The sequence below is a fragment of the Pongo pygmaeus genome, chromosome 5 (assembly GCF_028885625.2).
Source record: "Pongo pygmaeus isolate AG05252 chromosome 5, NHGRI_mPonPyg2-v2.0_pri, whole genome shotgun sequence".
Lineage (NCBI taxonomy): Eukaryota > Metazoa > Chordata > Mammalia > Primates > Hominidae > Pongo > Pongo pygmaeus.
In genome coordinates this window covers 127,664,003-127,684,231 of record NC_072378.2, presented here as the reverse complement: position 1 = coordinate 127,684,231, position 20,229 = coordinate 127,664,003, and the positions used below count along the sequence as shown (strand labels likewise).

General features: G+C 35.2%; 1 protein-coding gene across 2 annotated transcripts; it reads left to right on the top strand.

Annotated features, from left to right (window-relative positions):
- The first annotated feature begins 990 nt into the window (after positions 1–990).
- KIAA0408 (KIAA0408 ortholog) lies at positions 991–20,229 on the top strand. 2 transcript variants are annotated; one of them, XM_054491665.2, is made up of 6 exons: positions 991–1,168; positions 6,252–6,506; positions 9,988–10,350; positions 10,439–10,518; positions 12,606–13,938; positions 16,048–20,229. In XM_054491665.2, the coding sequence occupies exons 2-6, from the start codon at positions 6,372–6,374 to the stop codon at positions 16,219–16,221; spliced, it is 2,085 nt and encodes a 694-aa protein (XP_054347640.1). In that variant the 5' UTR covers positions 991–1,168; positions 6,252–6,371; the 3' UTR covers positions 16,222–20,229. The 2 variants fall into 2 exon arrangements, with proteins under 2 accessions (XP_054347640.1, XP_063522636.1); XM_063666566.1 differs by lacking the exons at positions 991–1,168; positions 6,252–6,506 and adding an exon at positions 9,027–9,057.

Here is a 20,229-nt window from a genome sequence, read left to right as displayed (position 1 = left end):
AATGTGAGTGAATATGTATTACTTTAAAGACCACACCAGGGAAGCTCTTCAGACTTGAAGATAAGACCTTATTGTTTAAACTTGTGTATTTGCTAAGTTAGGCAAAAGAATTGCTCTAGAGACTTTTTTGACTACATTAAACCAAATATCATCAGATGCATGTGTGTACAAAGCCACAATAAACCTGAAAATGCCGCTGGGGAGGCAAGATCTCCTAGCATTTCAGAACAGGCTGATTTGATCATGATTTAGAGAGCTTTTCCATACACTTAGGCTGCTTTCTCTTCCTATGGCTGCAGCACACTTTAGTGGAAAATAAGACCATAGGTATCTCATTTTGGGGGGGGGGGTGTGTTTTGTCCTTCCACAATAAGAAATCTCATCCTTTCCCATGGGCTCTGATTTTCTCTAACGTAAAGACATCGCTACTACTGTAGATAAAAGCAACACACTGTCAGAATCACAGAGAGCTAAGAGGTTGGATTTTATGTTCCATTTCTATTTTATTTGAAGATAGAAGCTCAATAACTTTCATAGATCTTTTGAGAGTGCATAATATATATATAATTATGCTACACATATTGTTCTGCCACATCCAGATGCAAACTTCTAAAGGCGCAGCAGAGTACATCCTGCCACCAGCTGAGAAGGATAAAGAAGTATGGAAAGAGGGAGATAATTCTTGCCTATAAAAAAATGTTTACTTTCCTAATAAAATAAATCTAAAATTGGCCATTGTCATCGTATGATGTTAACAACCAGCTCTTTTGGCAAGTTTGAAAATACTGGGCTCCATTATAAAAGCTAAAAATGTCCTGGACCTGGAGTTGTTTACCCAGAGCATGAGCTGCTCTAAAGTTACAGAGCTCTGGTTGGACGAGGTGGCTTGAAGGCCGCCTCCAAGTAACTGACATCACAGTAGTCTCAGCTGTTGCTGTGACACTAAGCTGAGCAGCTTTTTGACTTGTAAAAGTGGTGAAGGTTTCAAAGGGACTTGTCAGTACTGCTCTGTGGAATGGTTGGACTTATTTTGCATCCCCTTTTCTTGTAAAGAATCGAGATTCACCGAGCTGAGACTTTTCTCTTTAAGACAGCTAGCCATCCACTATCTTCCATTGCTAATTGACCAGTGGTCGAGCATCCATAGGATTTCTCCCCAGTGCGAAAGGTATGTTTCTTTCCGGCAAGTTTACAAGCAAGTGACTAATTATGGCAGGATACAAAGGGGCTGCTGTTGAGATGTTTCAAACTATGGATACTGTTTAAGTGGAGTGTAATTTCAACATCTGTCTCTGCTGTTGTCTGTGTCTGGGCTTAAAAACAGTGGGCGGGGTGCATAACAGATTGTACTGACTCCTAGGAAAAAGGCTGTTCAGCTGCTCAGGGTGGATTTCCCAACTCTGGACTGACAGTACCATCCGCTCTTTGAGACTGTTTTTCCAACACTGCTTCTCAGTTGTTTGAAAAGCACTTTGCCCATCATTGATTTTCACTAAGTACATTTATTCAAATGTGATTTTTTTATTCATGTAAAGACTTTTAACATTTGCAAATTAAAGTTCACAATCCTGGAGACTATTGGTATTTGAAAATTGCAGTGAAAAATAAATTTTAGTTTTATCTAAGGCGGTGGTGGACTCACTGTAGAGTTAGTGTTTCTGTAATTTGAGCTGAAGTCTATGCCATTCATAATTGAATAATCTACGGTTAGGAGGGAAACTTACCACTATGTCTTTTGTTCACGATGGTTAGTTTTAGACATTTGTTTACTCAAATCAAATGTTTGCTTTTAAAGTTTACATTTTATAAGTTAAGTAAAATCAGTGTGCATACAGCTTGGATGTTTTCTAATTTGAGTAAATAACTGTAAAGAAAACAAGGAAGAAGATAATTAAATGAAACGGTAAAGTTGGTTCATTCGGAATTGCATGTGGTAGTGTCTCTTTGACCTTGTTGGAGCATGAGAAATGTGCTAAAACAGCAATAAACAGCAATGAAAAAAATTTCCCTTTTACTCTGTAACAAAATCAAATCATGGTGGTCTTTGGAAAGATTCAATTGCAAGTGAACAATAGGAATGAGATTTATTAATTCATTGAAATAATTCAAGTGATTGTAATAGCCTGGAGAAAGGGATAGAGAATTTAGGAGGTAAATGGTACATTACTCTGATAGGTTATAAGCTGGGGAATTCCTAATCCATCAAAGTTAAGCAGAAGCAAATCATCTTCAGGCCAAATGAGTCTTCTAGGAATTGTGAGATTAGCAGTACCTACTGTGTGTGGCATTTCTATTGGAATATGTAACCTCCTATAAATGAAAAATCTTTAATTATATGAAAAGTGATATGTTTAACAAAAGGAAATAAGGAGAGCAAGAAACAAGTACTCTAAACAATAATCTAAAAAGAGAGAAGTAGCAATGGAGCAGCTGCCCCTAAGGAACGCTGTTTAGTTTGTTTGGCTGCAGTCCAGTTTTCAATGGGCGAGATGGAGGTTGAAAGGGTAGTGACCAGGGTGTCCTAAGAATGGAGCACCCCTCAGAGAAAGAATTGCTGCCATGACCAAACTGAGGCTAATTTGGGGGTGAAAATAATTTCTTGTGAGACTTGTGTGTTACTCTTAAACTTTGCTTACTGGTAGGGCCGGAAGGCTAGCAGAACTATTTGCCTCCCATCACCATACTTATGCAACCCACTCACAACTCTTTATAATTCTGGCTTTCAGCCCTGGAAAGGGGAAGTAAGTTAAAAGGGATTATGCAATGCTGGTTTAGAGTTGGGGTGTGTGACTAAGTAATGCAGCTCACTGTGTCCTCTTACATTTGCTCTAATAAATTTTTATTCTGAAATGGAATTCTAGAAGGAACAACATAAACTGGAGAGCCAAAGAGATATGGGGTAGGGGACGCAGATAGCAGAAATCCTTCTTTCTCTCCCACATAGATGCCAGTATCTGTGGGAGAAAATGAGTGACAACTAGGAACAAAAAGAACTTTTATTTTTGCCCCAGTAGAGAGCACTTAAATTGAGTTTTTGAATCTGCTGAACCACTTTACCCCATAACTTCTCATTACGAAACATTCTGTCTCTACAAAGTTGCCCCTTCAGTTTGATTTTTTTGTAATATTTAAGTCAGATTTATAACAAAAGCAGTTTTACATAAGATCTGTTCACATTTTTACTAACAATAAAACTTTTTTCTTTAAATATGTGACATGTATCTTTAAAATATTTGAAAAAAGGCAAAAGAAGATCATGGAAAATATGAGAGTTCACACAATTACACTGGCTTCTATCTCGTTTTAAAATAAAGATCAAAATAATCAGTTTTTTTTTCCAGAGAACAACAGGGAGAGGGATAGATGGAGAAAAGAGAGGAGAAAGGGAAGGAGGGAGGAAAGACAAGAAGAGGAAGGGAGGGAACAAAGGACAGAAGGAAGAAAACAAGAAGCAAGTATTTATCAGGCATTTGCTATGATCCAGAGCAGTGTTTAGGCACTTATTTTAAGCATTTTTCCGTTTTGCTCACTTAATCTCCAAAACAATTCTATGCCTCCTCCCCCTACTTTATATTTAGAGGTGGAAGCAATATGTTTGGCTGCGTTACATCTAACATTATATTTACGACAAGACTGAGATGCTAAGAAGGCCAAATCCTTCCACAAAAAATTGGCACAGATATTGCTCTATAGAAATGTTCTTGCAAAGGCTTGTTTCTGATCCATAACTATTACATTTTTTGGCACTAGCAATTGCTCTGGGCCTGGAAATGAAAAGCTCCATACATTGGTCCTTCTCCATATTAAGGGATGAGTTTGGCTCTTTGCAAATTGGTGCAGGATTCGATCTGCTTCAGGACTGTTACCTGGGTTTAGATATAGTCTTGTTATCAAGAGCAAGACTGATTTAGGGTATTCCTGAATGATCTTCTGGTAGGTTAAAAAGAGAAAGGAAAGCCTGGCCATCTTTCAACAGTAGCATGGAAGCGATTCAAGAAGAGTTAGGAATAGAAGGAAAAATTGGAGCCGTTTGCTACATAATTGCAGAAAAGACTTTATGGTGATTTCTGAACATTTCCAGTGTTTAAAGACAGTTGGGATAAAACATGGATTTATCATAGCTCCTCTTTTCCAGGTAGCTTGAAATTAGTCTGCATCCTTTTTTAGTTTCTTTGGTTAAATCTGCATTTATCTCTTATGATCTCAAACCACACCATTCTTCCTAAGAAGTTCCAGTAGCAAATACTTTCTAGTCAGCAAGGTAGTTTCACCACACAGTTAATTACATATAGTTTTAAAGCAGTCTGCTAGTTTCAAGACAAGCACTGTCTGCATTTCCTAGGAAGAATTGTTAGATGAACCTAAAAGATGACTAGGTATTCAAGATCAAGATCAATGGAAATTAGATTAGCCAAAACAAACAAATACCAAAACTCTGTATGTTCTTTACCATCTTCGTTTTATTTGTTCTTCACTGACATTTATTATGGCAAGTACTTGTGGTTACTGGTTTATATGTGGGGAAGATAGCAAAGAAAGGAGTGACAGAAGAGGTGGAGAAATGAGGTCAGAAATTGAGCATGGCCAACTGGATAAAATGAGATATGATAGCACCTTTAATAGCCAGATCTGAAATTATGTATTTTTCGTGACTGAATTAATCATAATAGTGCTAGTGCCAAAGACATAGGAAAAAATTATCAAAGTATCTTTAGTAAATAGTTTGAGAGTAAAGTAACAATATAGATCCCAAAATTATTAGGGTGTTTTGAAGGTAGAACCCTGCATATATAGCTAACATTTTTCATTCTTATTCTACTCTAATTCATTGATCGTGACTCAAAAAATATATATTCAAAACTGTTTACCAGTCAGATATGTATGTTCACAACAGTCTGACAAAAATAAAATTAGTCTTCGATATTTAGCTTATGTTTAGGATATGAAATATGCAGTTATCTTCTGTGAATACAAAATTGGCGCTTGCTGCTTGAGTATGTGGGCTTAATTCGGCAGTGCCAGCACCCACAAAGCTATTGACTGTTGGGATCTTTGTCCGTAATTAGCATTAGCTGCCACCAGTAAGTTATAGCATTTTGATAATGGCTTAGTGACTGAAGAGTTAGACATCTTATAGGCATAATTATCTTAAACAGAGATTCAAACATTTTAAACATGCTTTTCTACCCCCTAAAAAGGCACACGACTTATTTAATACAAAATTATTTTTAATTGAAGTCACAATGAAATTTTGTAAAGCAAAATATAGAAAACTTTGTTAAATTTCTCAAACTACTTTGCATTCAGTATGCCATTTAATCTTTTTAACAGTTCTATGACTATCCCCATTTTAATGCAAAAAACTAAATCTCAGAAATTTTAGACTTATACCAGTTACATAGCTGGTATTTTAAATTGTGACTTCAAACCTTAAATACACATCCCTGAAGGCTAGAAAATTAATTATTTCAGTCACTACTTAATGTAATAGAGGATTCCCTGAAAACTGAGCAAAATGTTTTCTTCAGTTCCCTGTATTCAATATCCTAAGCAATTTATGGTATATAGCCTATTCAAAGGAAAAGAGAGCATGGATAAATTTTAACGTATATTTCACAGGATAGTTTTGATACTTCTAGATTTTCCTTGATGAAGTGACATAATGAATATATTTTTCATAATTTAGATTAGTTTCTGGATGATGCATCAGTCCTAAGTTGACTACCAACTTTGGGGTCTTAATAAGTAACACAGTAATGACATTTGGCACAGGCTTGATCTCTGAATATAGAATTAAGACTGCAAACCAGCTCTGTTTCAGGAATTTAAGTCATAAGAATATATAATCAGGTTGCATCAGAACAGAAAGAATAATTTTATTGCAGCAGAATCTGTCACGTGTGTAGATGTGACCATACATTTGAATTGTATGCTTACGCTCTTAGATATTCATGAAAAAATCTATTTTTAGAGTAAGTGGTTAAAGGGATGATTATATCTCACATGCACATTTAATCATCTTGTCCACTATAATTTTGCTGTCTGGTCTCAGAAAGGGAAAAAACTTTGGACAATACTTATTACTTTATTGACTGTGTTAGTTTCTTCTTCTTAAGTAGACTGTTGTCATCTCTTTTCTTTTGAGTCCAATTTTCCTATAGTTTGTTTATGTCAATGGCTCGACAAAATGATAAAATACATTTCCAGAAAGCACATGGATTTGGAACTCTCTCTTGTTATGTTTATATTAGGCTTTATTTTAAAGGCAAGTGAGACTGCTTCAAATAAAACAACTTCAAGCTTCCAAGAAACAGTTAAGAAGAGGCAGAGAGGAGCAGAAACACTTCTTCGCCGACACTTACACTGTTGCCATGGACCTACATAAGCAGTGGGAGAACACAGAGACTAACTGGCATAAGGAAAAGATGGAATTACTGGACCAGTTTGACAATGAAAGAAAGGAATGGGAAAGTCAATGGAAGATTATGCAGAAGAAAATAGAAGAGGTACACTTTAATTTGTTTTGGATGTACTATAATGTTTAAGTGCAGGATGAAAATTCTGTTGACTGTTTTGTATTGGAAACTGTTTTTGTTTTCCTTATTCCACCTAAGAGGTACATTTCTCAGTGACATTTACTAGAACAAAAATAGCATAATCTTATCCAATGGTATTGTAAGGATTATTTTATATCATTGCATGAAAATTAAGCATTTGAAATGTCACTCTATAATGTTTCAACTTATTATTTTCTGGCTAGAGAGCTTTTTTATCAAAAGTGAGGTATGTATTTTGCATGAATTTTCAAATACCAGGGCCAGGAGTAAAATGCAAGAAAGATATACTTGGTGGGACATAGATTAGCAAAATTATAGTTGGGCATTATAACATAGATCTTTCCTAAGATTTATGAGTAATATCTGTTAAAGGAAATTACATGTTAGATAACTCAGTATAATTAAAAGGAGTATCATATATCAAACAGAAAATGGCAGTAGACATGAGATTTATTCTATCAAGATGTGCACATTTAGTGGCATATTTATTGGAAAAGGAGTTATAAAAAATGACATATCAGGACTCTGACACAGTCCTTTTGTTCCCGTCAACCCTCCCTCAGTCTGTTGACCCTGAAATATTTCCTTCAAGCATTTGCATTGATGTATAGTCAAGCTTTTGCACCAACTGGAAATAATTTATGCTTATCTTGCTTTCTTTTGGTAACATCTTTAGTATTGACTTTATATGGTTTTATGCGCATTACCAAAGTTGTTATTTTAAGACTTCTTGGCCTTTTTTGCAGGCAAAGTAAATGCTTTATGTGTTTATAGTACAGTCATGTTTCTTATTAACAGCCATGTAATTGACTGTGAATAAAATATGAATTGGCATAGTAGGAAGAAAGCTGAAGAAAAGTAACTATTAAGCCCTTCCTCTAAAATAGAGCTGAGAAGGCAGGCATGTAGTGTATGATTAGGGATTAAAGGAGAATATATGCTTCTTGTCCCTCTATAGTTTGGAAAATGTGTCCTGCTTGCTCCTTTAACCCCTCTACCCATACTCAGATTGGATCAACAAAGAGATTCCCTGGTCAAATCAGAATCCAAAACTCCAGTGCAATCAGAAACTGACCTGTAGTCCTAGGTCATTGCCTTCCAAATGTTTGGGAAGTTCAGTTCATAACAGTCTCAGACAATTCTAGAATCCCAGCAAAATAACTAAGGGATGCAGGATTAGTCTAGCCAATTTTTAAAGCCATGTAGTTTAAAGAAGCTGCTGTCTGATTAAATTTCTTACTGTCCAATAATTATTCTGACAATTCTATAGAGTTCATCTATGGTAAATATTAGCCTTATCAATTAGCAGGCATGAAATATGCTTTAAACATCAAATTATACCTCATAGAGATAACATCCCTTTCTGTATCAGGGAGACAAAAGGGCTGTCATATTTTTTTTTATCTTGGAGAGTAGCTATGTTTTGCTGCCTGTGCTATACAGCTCCATAACTAAACTAAAATTAAGAAATCAACACTTGGAAAAATAATCTCCTGCCACAAGCATAAAAGACTGTATTTGTTTAACATTTATCACAAAGTTCTGTATGTTAAATCAGATGTAAATTATTAAGCCATGTACTAGAGAACTGTAGTTTCCCAGGTATGCCTGTATATCTTCAGTGATTTTAAGTGATAATATCTAATGAGAGGATGCAGTATTGGCTATTAAGATGCTCATAGTTCCCTGTTCAGCCACTATCCACAGTCATTGCATTTGCTATGGCAAAACCAAGATGTTCATATTTGGATCATTTGAAATTTGAAATAATCCAGATAGAAATTCTGGATAGAACTTATAGACGTCTGGGGTTTTTTTTTTTTTTTCAACACTGTAGTCTCCTGCCTGTATCCTTTGGTAGAATAATCAGATAACCATTGACAAGGGCTGCGTACCAAGTAACATAGATTCCTTTGTACAAAATAGTTTTCCATCAATAACATTGTTATTTGTTGATTCATACCTCACCTAACTCAAGAAAATTTAAGATGGCATAAAATTAGGTATGATATAAAATATGCAAAAACAAAAATGGAAAGATGAGCTGAAGACAGGAGGAAGGATCATATATGAAATGAACCAGTGAGTCTTTCTAGTAACTAACAAAAATTATCAGGTGCATATACCTTCAAATTCAAATGATAAGGCAAACTTATTTCCCAGGAATAGCACATTTTCCCCCGGTTTTGCAACTAAAGCAATTTTGTTTTCACTCATGACTTCTCAAAAACAGGACAGTGTCACCAACAGCATCCTTAGATTTAACATGTCACTTTTTAGGGTTCCTTCTTATATCCCTCAAGGTCAGCTCAAACCATAATGCCCACAGAAGTTCAGTACAAATAATTTGGCAGGGACCAAACAATCAATTCACGGCTGCAGTTTGATGCTATCCTGACTTCATACAATAAATACTAATAAATTTATAAGCATTAGAAAAATAAATACACTGTATATTTTTCAGGCATCAACTCTAGTGCTTCTCTCAACTGAGTTATCGGTAGGTATTAAGCAGCAATAAATCTATTTTATTACTTGAATAATACATGCAGTGTAGATATTGATTGTGGCTGTTAAACATAGAGTCATTTGCTTTGATAGTCATCTGACAGTCTCTTTTGAAGTTTGACAAGCTTTTACATGACTCAAGCCTAAAGAGAAAGCCATTTCTTTCCTCTATTCAGAAGTGAACTGAATGAGTGTGTGCAGGTTCAACTAAGATCTCATAAAGAAGTAATCTGGGTTCTATCTTAATACAGACTAATAGATGATCAAAGCCTTGCAGTTCTATTATATCACATAGGGTATTGTCATATTTGTTTTAATCTGGATGAGAAACATTTAAAAAATGTGTATCACTTTGACATTTTTTAAAAATCTCAGTAATATCTAGCCCTCATCAATGTAATTGACCAACCAAAGGAAACATCTTTTGACTGACAAGTGACTGTTTAGAGAACAAGAATAAGTTGACTTACTATCTGAGACTGTCAAGCATTTAGACAGTTAAATGTTAGTGTACAAGTAGGACCAGACATTTGAAAACTATGACTTTAATGTTAAATTCTTGCATCTCTCTGAAAGCAATTATATAATATGGCCAGTAATTGATTCAGGTCATTCTAATTTTGTGACAGTGTTTCTGTATTTATATACAGATACAGATTTATTTTATTTTTGAATGATTGATTGCTAGTCAAAAGAATTAGCATCCATGTGTTGCCCTACCAAAAGTAGCCTTTATGTTTCATCAAACTTGTTCCAGCTAATCCATATTTTAGAGGCGTTATTTGGAGGCCGAAGCATTAATACCCAGGAAGTATATTTTAATATGGCAAAGAGAACTCAAAGAGGTTTGCTTAGTATCAAGAATATTAACAAAGTGAATTAGGGGAAAAGAAGTTTTAATTTTGTTTTATTTTTCTTACAGCTTTGCCAGGAAGTAAAGCTTCGGAGGAAAATCAATATGAATGAACGTGCTAAGATCATTGATCTTTACCATGAGAAGACCATTCCAGACAAAGTGATAGAATCTTCCCCAAATTACCCCGATTTAGGACAATGTGAATTTATAAGGACGAATCACAAAGATGGTCTGAGAAAAGAAAATAAAAGAGAGCAGAGCTTAGTCAGTGGAGGAAATCAAATGTGTAAGGAACAAAAAGCAACAAAAAAATCAAAAGTAGGGTTTTTGGATCCTTTGGCTACAGACAACCAAAAGGAATGTGAGGCCTGGCCTGACCTAAGGACTTCTGAGGAAGAGAGCAAGAGCTGTTCTGGCGCCCTCAATACAGTAAGTAAGATGTGATTGGCCTAGAACTGTTTTTAAAGAAATATTTACATTTCAAAGTGCTAACGGGCTGTTGCTTATATGTGTAAAGGCTCTTGAAGAACTTGCGAAGGTTAGTGAGGAATTATGCAGCTTTCAAGAGGAAATTCGAAAGCGGTCTAACCATAGAAGGTAGGCTGGTACATCTGATTATTTTAGATGGGTAAATAAAAAAGAATATTGTTTTTAGTTAATGACTCCAAACTGCCTCCTCCTTACATGTAAGAACTAATGAGTTATTAAAATGTATTATCTAGGGTGGGAGATAGAAACTTTAATTTTTTGTTTGCTTGTTTGTTTTTGAGATGTAATCTCGCTCTGTCTCCCAGGCTGGAAAGCAGTGGCATGATCTCGGCTCACTGCAGCCTCCGCCTCCCAGGTTCAAGCGATTCTCCTACCTCAGCCTCCCAAGCAGCTGGGACTACAGGCATACACCACCACGCCCAGCTAGTTTTTTTCTATTTTTAGTAGAGACGGGATTTCACCATGTTGGCCAGCATGGTCTCGAACTCCTGACCTCAAATAGTCCCCCTGCCTCAGCCTCCCAAAGTGCTGGGATTACAGGCATGAGCCACCACACCAGGCCAGAAACTGTAATTGTATATTTCTCTGTTCACTAATTCTTAAAGCAAATCTTCCAGTTCTCTTTGTAATCTGACTATTAGTAATACTTTACTCTTTTTCATGTTTAATTAAGGTAGACCCTCCATAAAAAATCAGTAAGTAACCTCTAAAGTAGTTCTTTCTCATTCTGAGCATTTGGACAATGAAAGTGTGCAACTGGGCTAATTCAGTTAAACGTATCATTAAACGATGTCAGAATTAACAGTGTGGCGTTTTGCTTATATAATCATGTTCTACTAAAATATTTAATGCTTAAGAGCACTTTATTTTGCTTCTATTCGTATTTATGTAATGGAGGCCTACATACTTTTCAGAACAACATATTATAAATATGTACACATGTATGCATGCCACAAAAAATGCTGTTTCCATTTGGAAACAGTGTATACTTAACAGTAAGTTTTAGCCAAATTAACAAACACATTGGAATTCTCTACAAGTTTAGTAAAGATGGATTATTCTAGGATCAACATTTATCTCTCCTCGTGGGTCAGTATGCTTCCTACATTCCCTTATTTTTCATTAGTTGTTAGGAAGCTCAGAAAGAATTTTTGTGCTGACTTGCAATAGATTTTCTTAGCCAATCATGTTTTAAACATAACTTTGTCCTCTATTTGCCCATTTAGCTTTGTTTCTATTCTCTGTTAATAGGTATTTATCCACATTGTATTGTAAGCTATCCCATAATCTTTTATAATTTGAAGAGGTATAAATATGATTTATATTTATCAGTGTGATTAAGTTTGAATTGTGATATTTAGCTTTTTATTTAATATAACTCAGAAAAGACTTACTTGCCAATTTTCTTTTATAAATCACACCTAATATAAAGTTCTTACTGTCACCCCATGGACTTTAGAACAAGGTTCAAGATATTTGTAATTCAAAGACATTACAATTTGACATGACCTAATATTTCTCTCTCATTTTTCATTATCCTCCCCACTCTGCTTTATAATTAATCCATATCAAAGTACTCATTTTCCTTCGAGTAGCCATAGTATTTAATCCTTTTGCCTTTTACTTCAATCCTATATGCCTTTTACTCAAGTCATCCAAAAAAATTTTACTTTTTTTCAAGCCCAAATGACACTTTCCATTTGGAATTACTCATGTCTCATTGCACTTTTATTCAGATTTCTATCTGACTACTTAAAATATTATTTCAAATTCAAGGAGAAGAACTTGAGCTCACATTACATAATGAGTAAGAATTCAGCAGGCAGAGAGGAGGTAAGGGAATGGCAAGATAAAAGCTACAGAGAGATAAATGCCAGTAGCAGAAACCCAGAAGACTACATAGTTTAATCTGAGGGTAGGTGAAGTCTCAGGTAATAGTGAAAATGAGAGACGAGTTTGGAAAGAGTTTGAGTCAGAGTATATAGAGCATTGAATATAACACTGAGAGAGGTAGACTTCATTCCACCATAAAACGACTTGAAGTTTTTGACTGGGAGATTTATATAAAAATGATGTATGAGGCAGTTGTGAATCCTTTTCTTATAGCAGAAACTCATTGCTTTAGCTATGGTTGCTTTTGAGAGCTTATTCTAAATAAAGTTATAACCAATATACCATGTTTTATCATTGTTTAGGATGAAGTCAGATTCTTTTCTCCAGGAAATGCCAAATGTAACTAATACACCTCATGGGGACCCCATGATCAACAATGACCAGTGCATTCTTCCAATCAGTTTAGAAAAAGAAAAACAGAAAAATAGGAAGAATCTGAGCTGTACCAATGTGCTCCAGAGCAATTCTACGAAAAAATGTGGAATTGATACAATCGATTTGAAAAGAAATGAAACTCCACCAGTTCCTCCTCCAAGAAGCACCTCTCGAAATTTTCCCAGCTCAGATTCTGAACAAGCCTGTGGAAGATGGAAGGAAAGGTTAGACCACAACAGCTGGGTGCCCCATGAGGGTCGAAGTAAAAGGAATTACAACCCTCACTTCCCTTTGAGACAACATGAGATGTCTATGTTGTATCCAAATGAAGGGAAAACTTTGAAAGATGGTACCATCTTTTCCTCTTTGGTACCAGAAGTCAAAATAGATAGCAAGCCTCCATGTAATGAAGATGTTGGACTTAGCATGTGGTCATGTGACATTGGGATAGGTGCAAAAAGGAGCCCCTCTACTTCGTGGTTTCAGAAAACCTGCTTTACCCCCAGTAATCCAAAATATGAAATGGTGATCCCAGCTCACCCTGCTAAATCTCATCCTGATCTTCATGTAAGTAATGACTGTAGCTCCTCAGTAGCAGAGAGCAGTAGCCCACTTAGAAATTTCAATTGTGGCTTTGAAAGGACTACAAGGAATGAGAAGCTGGCAGCAAAGACCGATGAATTTAACAGAACTGTATTTAGAACAGATAGAAATTGTCAGGCAATACAGCAAAATCACAGCTGCTCAAAATCATTGGAGGATCTCAAGCCCTGTGATAACTCATCTACTCACACAGGTAGCATATCACAAAGTAACGATGTATCTGGTATTTGGAAAACCAATGCCCACACGCCTGTGTCCATGGAAAATGTGCCTGATAATCCCATCAAGAAATCCACAACAGGCCTAGTAAGACAAATGCAGGGACACCTAAGTCCTTGCAGTTATCGGAATATGCTCCACGAGCATGACTGGAGACCAAGTAATTTGTCTGGCCGTCCGAGGTCAGCTGATCCCAGGTCAAATTATGGTGTTGTGGAAAAGCTGCTGAAAACCTATGAGACAGCAACAGAGTCTGCATTGCAAAATTCTAAGTGCTTCCAGGATAATTGGACCAAATGTAATTCTGATGTCAGTGGTGGTGCCACATTAAGTCAGCATTTAGAAATGCTCCAAATGGAACAAGAGTTTCAGCAAAAGACAGCTGTGTGGGGGGGACAGGAAGTGAAGCAAGGAATAGATCCGAAAAAGATAACAGAGGTGAGAAAGCAAATATAACATAATTTGGTAGCATCCATATTAGCAATGGCTCTGAATCATGTTTATATGTCCAATTCATATAAACAGAATGAGGGCACAAGTTTTGGACTCTTCTTAGCCTCTTGACCCTGTTTGTAAATAAATATAACTCAACATGAACCTTGAAGGTGTAGTTTTTAAGACTGACAATAGTACATTGTAACTTTTGAAAAATTCTGAAATGGGATAACATAAATACAGTAAGTGGATTTAGGAAACTGAAGAAGATCAAATGTTTGTTCTTTCTTGAAAAAATGCTCAGAATGAACATTTCTCGATTTATAGAATTTCATTATTTTAAAGGTTCTTTTTTAAGTGTATGGAAAATATTTTAAAAATCGTTTTCACTTTTCAGTTATTAGCTATGATTGGTTCAGTCATTCTCAGCATTTGACTCATGTTCTTTCTCGTAGGATTCACATTAATATGAATATGAGAAATACACATCATTTAAAACAGTGCCTAATAGAGTCCTTTTATCTGTGGAACTAAAAGATAGTATATATCAATAAGGTTATTCTTATTTGTATGTATTCTTAGCATAGAAATTGACCAAAACAACCCCACTCAAATGGACATTTTAAGTAAACTGTTATCTTTTTTGTTCCTATTTATGAAAGAGTTTAATCTTCATTAGTTATAAGAGAAAAAGAGGTCACAGAAATTGGTATTTACAAAGAAAAGTTATACAACACTCTCTTTTACTCATATAATTTTTAAGAAGCTAACAAAAATTACAAGGTAACATATTGTTATTATTAACCAATACTTCAGAACTCCTAGTTTCATAGAATGCAGTGGTATGCAGCATGGTTTTAAACTATTATGCAAGTTGCTTCCTTCTGGTGTAAAAAACTACTATGTGGATTTCAAACCCTGCAAAAATATCAGTTTTCATCCATCTTATGAGAAATCTTGCCTGTTTTTATAAGGTGCAGAAAGTATCCTGCTTTTGTATTTCTCTGCTTTTTAATTGAGCCCATCAATGCCCGCAAGGTCCTGTAGCTAAAGATGGGAAATAGATATATCTGTACAATAACCAAACAAAATTCTTGTTAACTAACAAGAAATAATACTAGGTGATTTCCCTTTTTGCATTCATTGGGAGTTTGGCAGGGAGGTCCTCTACTATAGATCCTTAGGAGCAGTTTTTGTTTTTGTGTTTTGTTCTTCCTCCTGTGGGAACAAATCTAGAAAATAAGTCTCCAAAAAGAAAAAGAAACTGCAGTTTACTGTCAGACCATGGCTAAAATAGTAGAAATAGGAGGCCATCCTCACTGCCTAGCTCAGATGAAAGAGCACAGGCTTTGTGGGGTCTAAGAAGGGTCAATAAGAACCAAGTGTATAAAGTGTGTCATGGAAGCTTTGTACTTTTGTTTTAATTTTAAGGACCAAGGAATGCTTTTTTTCCATTAAAAGGAAAGAAGGAAGAAAATAAAAGAAAGAGAAGAAAAGTGATGGAAAAGGTTTTCTCTCATCAGAACATGCCCAAGAGATAGCAATTTTGTATTAGTAATTAGAATGACGATGCATTTAAAAGTATTTTAATGATAATTTTAAGGTTTTGATAGATAGTGCCAGTGATAGTGAAAAAAAAAGCATCAGATTAATCATTTGGTTTGTGTGCCTTTTGCTTATCACCTCTAAAAGTGTCAGTAATTTGACATAAATGAACAGTTTCTTTTATAAATTATCTTTTTATTTTTAAATAACACTGTAACATACCAACAGCCCACTAAGAAACATCTGTATTTCCATGATATTCAAGTTATTTAACTTGAAATTTTAAATCCTGAGCTCATCATTAGTTCTACAAAGAGATTAACTGTATTAAAATTTGTCAGTGTGAGGAAAGGTACAAAATTATCAAATGTCATATTCCATATTAAAATTGAATTGCTTTAAAACATTCAAAACCACAAATATTAGACAAGTACCTTCTTTAGTTTTCAATGCTTTTTCTTTCTTGTAAATTTACTAACGGACTAATCTTATAGTTGAGATCCATCATATATTAAGCCTATTGTTGGTACCCAGAGAGTGAGAGGAATGTTTTTACTTGTGTCCTAGGAATCCATGTCAGTGAACGCCTCACATGGAAAAGGATTTTCCCGACCTGCTAGACCAGCAAATCGTCGTCTCCCCTCCAGATGGGCATCCAGATCTCCATCTGCACCCCCTGCCTTGCGGAGAACTACCCACAACTATACCATTTCTCTGCGATCCGAAGCATCGATGGTTTAAGTCTTTGGCCTGGATTGCTGTATTACAGAAGTTCTAGTCCCACTTGTCAAACAGAGCATTCTGAGTGTTTACAGGCGGACCTGTTCTCTTCCGACAAGCAATTTGAATCTTAACTTTCCATCAGTCTTCAGTGTTTTTAATCTAAGGAATAATTATCTTCCTGTATTTTGATTTCTTAGATCAGAATTTTTTAATGCCATCCTCATTAATTTTCCAATATAAGTTGAAACAATGTACAATATTGTATATTCTTTGTTGCAAGTGGCAGAAAGTAAGGTTATGTGCATGGCCATGTGTTTGTAGGTGCATGTGTTGAAATAGGAAGTATCCTAGTATGTATTTAGATATGAAAAACGTGCTAGTGTTGACTTTGAAATTATAACATGTATACCTATATATTCTTTGTGTTTATTTAAAAGTTTTGAAAATATGCAGTACTGTTTATATTTTGTATACCTTTTAATAGGTATCCACTTAAGGCATTTGTGGTACAAATATTAATTGACCACTTCCTTGGCCCCCAGCTACAATGAAAAAGAAGAATTATGCACAGATCTAACATTGGTAGATTTCTAAAGACAACTCATAAATAATTTCTTAACCCATATAAGGATAAAATAATAACACTGATATTCTTGTTTATTCTTTTTAAATAAAAATGTCACAAGTTTAATAGATCAGCCTTGTAAAGCAAGCATAAAATGTTCATAAATGTTTTATATATTATTTGGTAGTCTAGTATGGCTTTAACTGAATATTTGATCCTCAGAGACAGTACCATGAGACTGCATTATAAATGACATGATTAAATAATGAATTTATTTTGTCAGCCTCAGCAACAAACGTTTCCTAAATGGGATGCAAAAAGAAACGGAATGATGTTGAATTTTAGTTTTTCTTTAAGTTGTGGTAAGCTTTTAGTTTAGCTGCTTTAACATGGAGTCATACATACTTAGAGGTAAGTCATTTATTATTTTTTCCTTTTTCTAACCTTTTCCTTAAAATTAATAGATAACAAACTAAGTTACTTTTTTACTAACAAGGAAGATCAGGAATAATATTTCTTTGAAAGCTGAAATTACACTTCTCACAGTTTGCTACAAAAAAAAAGGCTTAAACTAAACCTTGACATCCACAGTAGCATCAGGAATAGAAATGTATATTTTGGCTACAGTTTGCATACAGTGAACACATAAAATCTATATTGAAAACTGACAGAAATATGAATGTTGAGGAGCTTGGAATTCTAAATGGAAGATTTTAGAAGGAACTTTGCTCTCTACTGTCACTGTATAAAACCAATTATGTTATGTTATTAGATATTAATTATATTTAAGCTTTTCTTTTACTAAGAAATTCTTATGCCAAATGTATTCCAAGAGCCATCTCCTTATGATGTATTTGAACCATTTAGAGAAATTCACTTCATTGTACCCCATGACCTGAGGTAAAGAAAATAATTTTCAAATTGCAGACTTCCTTGAAAGGCTCAAAACTGTAGCATGGTGATGTCTAGATTCATACTTTACTGTAAGGACAGTTTCGGTAGTTAAGTGGAATTAAAGGTCTACAGTGATTTGTATTGGATGGTAACTAAGGTCTATAAATCTACTCTTTTAATTCTTATTTCCTTCAGGAAGATCCTTTTCCACAGGAAGCTATCAAAGGAAAGTAAACTAGACACCAAGTAATATCACTCTCATAATATGCTTTCCAGTTAGAGGGGAGAAAACACCAGGAAAGTGGAACCCTGGGTCATAAAATGACAGACTTGTTAGGAAAATGCTGTTATGTGACAATGGAGAGCCTGCCCAAGGACTGTGCAACCTATCTGTTCCTCTTCACCACTGTATCCCAAGTAGTCTGGTATGATCTGTGGTTCCTTAGAATATTGAGGATCTCTTTAAAAAAATGAAATTTCTGATCTCACCCCATATTACTAAAGCAAAATTTCCAGGGGTAGGGACTGGGACTCCAGAACCATTAACAAAACAAAACAAAACAAAGCAAAATATTGATGATCAGGCAGATTTGAAAACAGTGACATTGATTGATCTCTGAATGGATGGATGCCCTTGGGTGGTCACTTTTCTTCCTAGGACTTGCCTTTGTTATCTGTAAATTAGAACGGCTATACTTTCAGACTTCACGATTTTAAGCCACTTTTTTCTATTAACAGTTGAATGAACCAGTGGGACACATTTTAATGTCTTTTTATGTTGACTAAAATTATAGTTAGAGCTGAGAAAAAAAAAATTAGCATCTAGTCCAACTCCTTGATTGTAAAACTGAAAAACTAAGGTTATTTGAATGTTCTGTTTTCTCTTTTTAAATATTTTATAATTTTTAAATGGAAAACCTATTAGGTAAATGGAAATAATCCTTGAAAATAGTTTTTGATGTTTTGTGATTTTTAACTGGTAAATTTCTACTTTAGGTGGGCATTTTCTTCCCTAGAATATGCCCTTTATTATGCTATCATTGCTAGATTTAAAGGGACTTGTAAGCATTTCTGGAAATATTTGATTTAAAAACATATATTAATAGATGTTTTCCCTAGCAGACTTTTGGAGCAAAAATATTATTTTAGTTCAGCAGAGGATTACTGACATTATGGGCTGATCTCAGAAAGGAATAAGGATGAGGCAGAGAGGAGTACTTGAGTTTCTGTCTGTGTGTGTGTGTGTGTGTGTGTGTGTGAGTGTGTGTTTGTGTCGGTGTCACATAAGTTCTCCATATTGCCTTATGTCCCAAAGCCAAATATAAAAATATAAATGATGCTTTGTATAATTCATTTTATCAAAAATTACCCATAACTTTCATTTGTTTTTATATCGACAATGAAGATGATCACATTTCATTTTGCAGATGTGGCCATAAAATATTATTTACTTCTACATAGGTGATTTTACCAGGTTTAGTTATCCTGAGAAAACATCTGGACTTAAAAGAGTTTCTGCTTCCCTGCAAAGATCTTTAAAATTATTTTTAGGCACATTTGTGATAAACAACTACTTGATATTGAAATCTCCTTCAGCCATTAGAAGCTATCAAATAAAGTAGGCATAAAAGCAACTGTCTGTGGCATTTGTATACATCGAGAACATTTTTCTTTCCCTCATTTTCTGCAGTGAACTCCAGTAAACCTAAGTGTCTTATGAAATCTAAACTCATATATGTACACAGTTCACTCTAGCTTCTTCCAAAATATCTCTAGATAGTAGAATTGAAACCAAACCTGCCTGACTTCCTGCTCCTGGCCACCCAAAACTCCATATGGCTTCTCGTACACTGCATCCTCTGTCTACCCATTTAACTGCTAATTGAGTCTGATAAAAGTCTTTGAAAAAAGTTTTTACTTCTAAGATTTGCATTCACGTCATAAAATTAAACCATTTTCAGGAAAATCAGATTTTTTATTACACTACTATTTGCTTTAAATTCAGCATGTTTTTCTTAAGTAGCAAGTACATGTATCAGAACTTACAACTGGTGGGTGCAGTGGCTCATGCCTGTAATCCCAGCACTTTGGGAGGCCAAGGTGGGGGGATCACGAGGTCAGGAGATGGAGACTATCCTGGTTTCATCACGGTGAAATCCCCTTTCTGCTAAAAATACAAAAAATTAGCCAGGCGTGGTGGCGGTCACCTGTAGTGGTGGCGGTCACCAGCTACTCAGGAGGCTGAGGCAGGAAAATGGCATGAACCCGGGAGGCAGAGCTTGCAGTGAGCAGAGATTATGCCACTGCACTCCAGCCTGGGTGACAGAGTGAGACGCTGTCTCAAAAAAAAAAAAAGAACTTATAACTATGACTTGTTCATCTTACCCTGAAAATATGTTCCTACAAGAAAATGTGCTTTGCAAAGCAAAAAAGGCAAAAATTGGGGATGAGGAGTTCTTCAGACAAGTACCAAAAATGATTTCTCGTCATTTTTAATGTATGCATATTCATCATAGAAAATAATTTTTTGTTTTATTGGGAATAAAATCATGATACTTAAAATCTGA